Raw genomic sequence first — 3,788 nt, 5'->3', positions numbered from 1 at the left:
CGCAGCAGACCTCTCCTGTCGCACCCACTGCTCCCCTCAGCAGTATATTTCAGTCACTCTGCCTGTTCTGCTCCCCACTCTGTCTCTGGTGAATCCTCTCACGCCCGCACCTCTGACCTATACCCCAGTTCTATATGCACAAATAAATAAATCTTAAAGAAAAAACAAAACTTTCTGCAAAAGGCAGACAAGACCAGGCCTTCTCCCTGGGCCTGGGAGTCAGTTTGAGCAGAGGGTGGGCTCCAGAGGTCTAGGTGAAGAGGCAGGGTTTCTAGACATGAAAGTAGGAGGTTAGAAAGATTAGCGAAAAGGGGAAGCCAGGAAAATGCTCTTTAGCGTAAATTCGACAAGCTAAACAACTTGGCCATTCCTAGTGGGCTGCCAGGTGAAAGCAGCTCACACTCTCCTTAGGGGACCTTCCTGGGGCACGTGACCCAGCCCCAAACAGGGTGACTTCCACATTTTTTGGGGGGGGACGGGCTCCCCCGGACCAGGGCAATGGAGGTTCCCAAGGCCATGCCAGCCTCCGGCCCAGGCCGCCCTGTGCCCGGCCCAGCTGGCCCACCCCGCACTCAGGCCTGCGGGCTCCGCAGCCAGGGGCTGTCGTCACCAGCTGCTCCCGGCTGCCCTGCGGCTCCTCCTGCTTGGCCCTCGGCCCTCCACTCTGGCTTCCTGCTCTTAAGTTCTTCACTCCTTCTGGCCCAGAGAGTCTCGAGAGCCCCCAGGCACTGTCTCAGGCCTTTGCTTTCCCTGCACCCCCTCCAGGACACAGGTCCCTCCAGGCTGTGCTGGGTGCACTTCAGCCCCACTTAGGCTGGACTGACCTTCTCTGTGAGGTCCTGTTCATCGGGGCGGGTGTGCTGCTGGTGCTGTGGCTGCTAACAACAGCAACAGCCTTAGCTGGTAGCAATATAGTTTGTTTGTTTTTCTTTTAAACACTTTTTACACTTATTATTATATTTTTCAAAATGAATAAATTTAAACTAAGACAAACATTAGAAGGAGAAAATGGAATATTTGTTTTTAGTTATAGTGATTTGCATCGATAAAAGCAGTGATTACTCAGAGGAAACTCACTAGAGGTCAGAAGGTGGGCTACTAGGGATTTATTGGGCAACCCCCATATCATTCTGTCATCGTAGCATAGGACGTGTGCAAGAAGGTAGGTTGGGAGGAGGCAAACCATAGGGAGTAAAAAGTGTTTTAGTAAAGATCATTAACCCATGTGAAATATTCAACTAGAGAAATAATTTTGTGTATCAATAGATCGAGTCCACTTTAGTAATTAGCTGTAAAATAAACAATAATTGAATTCAAAAGAACTTAGGAACATGTAAAGTAGTTACAGATACGTGTTAAAATATGGTTATGGTATAAATTGGCCGAAGATTCCACTTAAGGAATTTCTAAGATATTGAAAAGGTGCTGTTTTGTGTCTTTCTTTTTTCTATTCCCTTAAGAGCCTTAAATAACTAGTAACGTAGTTTGTGTCTTAAACCCTTCCTTAGGCTGCCTCTCCTATGAAAATCTGTGCTACTTTTCCGCCGTGGGGGCCGGGAAGCATTGGCTGCTAGCATAAATGGACTTGCCCACAGTTGGGTCTCACAGATGGGGCCACTCTGGGCACACTGTGCCCTGCTTGCCCACCAAAACCCCTGGTCATCAGACGGTCTTCTAGGGTGTGCAAGAGGCAGCCACACGCACTTCGAGAAGCTCAAGGGCCCACCAGGTGACCGGTGTTGGGCTTGGTCCTACATGACCAGCAGGGGTCATACGCTGGGAGAATGCGGGACCCCTACCAGAGGCAGCCCCGCTTTGCCCACTTAAACAGATCAGAGAGGATGAGTAACTTGCTCCAGACCCCGCCACTACCTTGTGCTGTGAAATGCGTCACAGTCATCAGCGCAACAGGAGTTAAAGAGAAGGGGTATTATCTCCTCCTGCATTCTGGGGCTCTTGTTCTCCATCTGGCAGCCTAACCTCAAAATTCTCCCTCCTCAGGTCCCCAGCTGCTGGGGAAAGGCCCCGCTGTCTGCCCAAGTGAAACAGGTCTCTCTGGGCCCTGCTTCCCACTTGTGTCTAGCCCTCCACTGGCTCATGGGAGGCAGGAGGGGGTGGCAGGGGGCCCCTGGGCTGCCCATCAGCCCAGCCTTGTGCCCAAGGCTGCATGTTCAACCCGAGGGTCCATGACAGCTGAGGAAAGGGCCGGGCCTCTTCTTTCCCTTCCTGATCTTACCGCCCAGGGGTTTTGAACCGTTACCAAGTCAAATAAACCATGGCCCAGAGTGCTCTAGATGTGAGACAAGACCGTGCCTGAAGCCCTGCCCAGGCCGGGCCACTACCCACTGGGCCTGGAAGAGGAAGCCCCAGGGGGACACCCCTTCCCCTTGGCTGCTAGTCAAGGGCCACCTTGTGCGCTCCCCACCGTTGCCCTTGACCCTGACTCCAAGCTCAGCCATGGTGACAGCTGCTGCTGTCCCACGCTGGCCAGTTGGGTACACTCCCAGGACAGGGCTGTCACCTCAAGGTCTCCAGATAGCAGCCTGGGGTACAGGAATATAAGGGGGTGGCTCCAGCAAAGCGCCTCCCTGACTGCAGCACCATGGCCTTCCTCTGGCTCGTCTCCTGCTTCGCCCTCTTGAGCACAGCCTTCGGTGAGTACCAGAGCCTGGGAAGGCTGGGAGGAAGGATGCCCTTAGCCCTTGCTGGGGCGCAGGGCAGTGAGGGGCCGAGCTCCCCTCAGTGTGCGCGGTGTGAGCCTAAGCAAGTCTCTCCCTCTTGTGCTGCACGGAGCCATCTCTACAAGGGGGACTGGCCCAGGCCAGCCGTGTGACTCTCCCAGGGAGGAGGTGGCCTTCTCTGGGACTGGCAGAGGCTTCACACCCTGCAGGTCACAGAGAAGGCGAGTCCAGAAAGGTTTCTGAGCCATCAGTGCCTCCACTACAGGCTCAGAGGGCCAGCAGAGGGGCAGGTGTTTTCAGTGTTGTTTACTGAGGTCCTCCCTGGTGGCGCAACGGGTTAAAGCTCAGCATGATGAAGCTATCACAACCACTGCAGCACGAGTTCGATCCCCGGCTAGTGAGGTGACCCACATGGTGCAGCATACACCTCCTGTCTCGTCCGCTGCTCCCCTCAGCAGTGTATTTCTGCCTGCTCTGCTCCCCACTCTTGTCTCTGGTGACTCTTCTCACCCCCAGCCCCCGCAACTCTGGCCTTTACCCCAGTTCAGTATGTATAAATAGATAAATCTTTTAAATCAAATGGTGTTGAATGAACAGCAATTAAGGCCAGGAAAGGGTCAGGTACCTCTGCAGCCTGAGAACTCCTCTGGCATCCTGAGAGCAACCCTGTGAGGTCAGTGACTGTACGGACCCATTTTGCGGATGGGAAAGCTGAGCCTTGGTGGTTAAACGAGGTAGTGATGGGTTCAAGTCCACAGAGTGCAGCCTCCAAGCACGCCGGCTGTGCCACAGCGTGACTGCAGCTCCCTGGGTTTGTCTGGGCTGAAGCGATGTCACACTGAACTATGGGAACCCACATAAGGGGACACCAGAGCCGCCCTTGACCTGCACACCTTACCCGCGTGTTCCACCCCCAGGGTGCGGGGTCCCCGCCATCCACCCCGTGCTCAGCGGCCTGTCCAGGATCGTCAATGGCGAGGACGCCGTCCCTGGCTCCTGGCCCTGGCAGGTGTCCCTGCAGGTAAGGGCGCACCTGAGCCTGACTGGGGCCTCGCGGGGTGCAGGCCGGCTGGGCAGGGGCTGCTGCCCGGCCAGGTGGGAGTGGCC

The 3,788-nt window shown here is 55.2% G+C and overlaps 1 protein-coding gene across 1 annotated transcript in view; it reads left to right on the top strand.

Annotated features, from left to right (window-relative positions):
• The first annotated feature begins 2,602 nt into the window (after nucleotides 1–2,602).
• LOC101623216 (chymotrypsinogen 2) overlaps nucleotides 2,603–3,788 on the top strand; it is a 5,542-nt gene continuing 4,356 nt past the window's right edge. The window contains exons 1-2 of the mRNA XM_012730456.1: nucleotides 2,603–2,654; nucleotides 3,599–3,702. Of these exons, the coding sequence (XP_012585910.1) occupies nucleotides 2,603–2,654; nucleotides 3,599–3,702 (156 nt within the window). The remainder of the gene's footprint in view (nucleotides 2,655–3,598; nucleotides 3,703–3,788) is intronic.

This window comes from Condylura cristata, unplaced genomic scaffold (genome assembly GCF_000260355.1).
Source record: "Condylura cristata isolate star-nosed mole 26May11 unplaced genomic scaffold, ConCri1.0 scaffold00028, whole genome shotgun sequence".
Taxonomy (NCBI): domain Eukaryota; kingdom Metazoa; phylum Chordata; class Mammalia; order Eulipotyphla; family Talpidae; genus Condylura; species Condylura cristata.
This window is presented reverse-complemented; position numbering and strand designations above follow the sequence as displayed.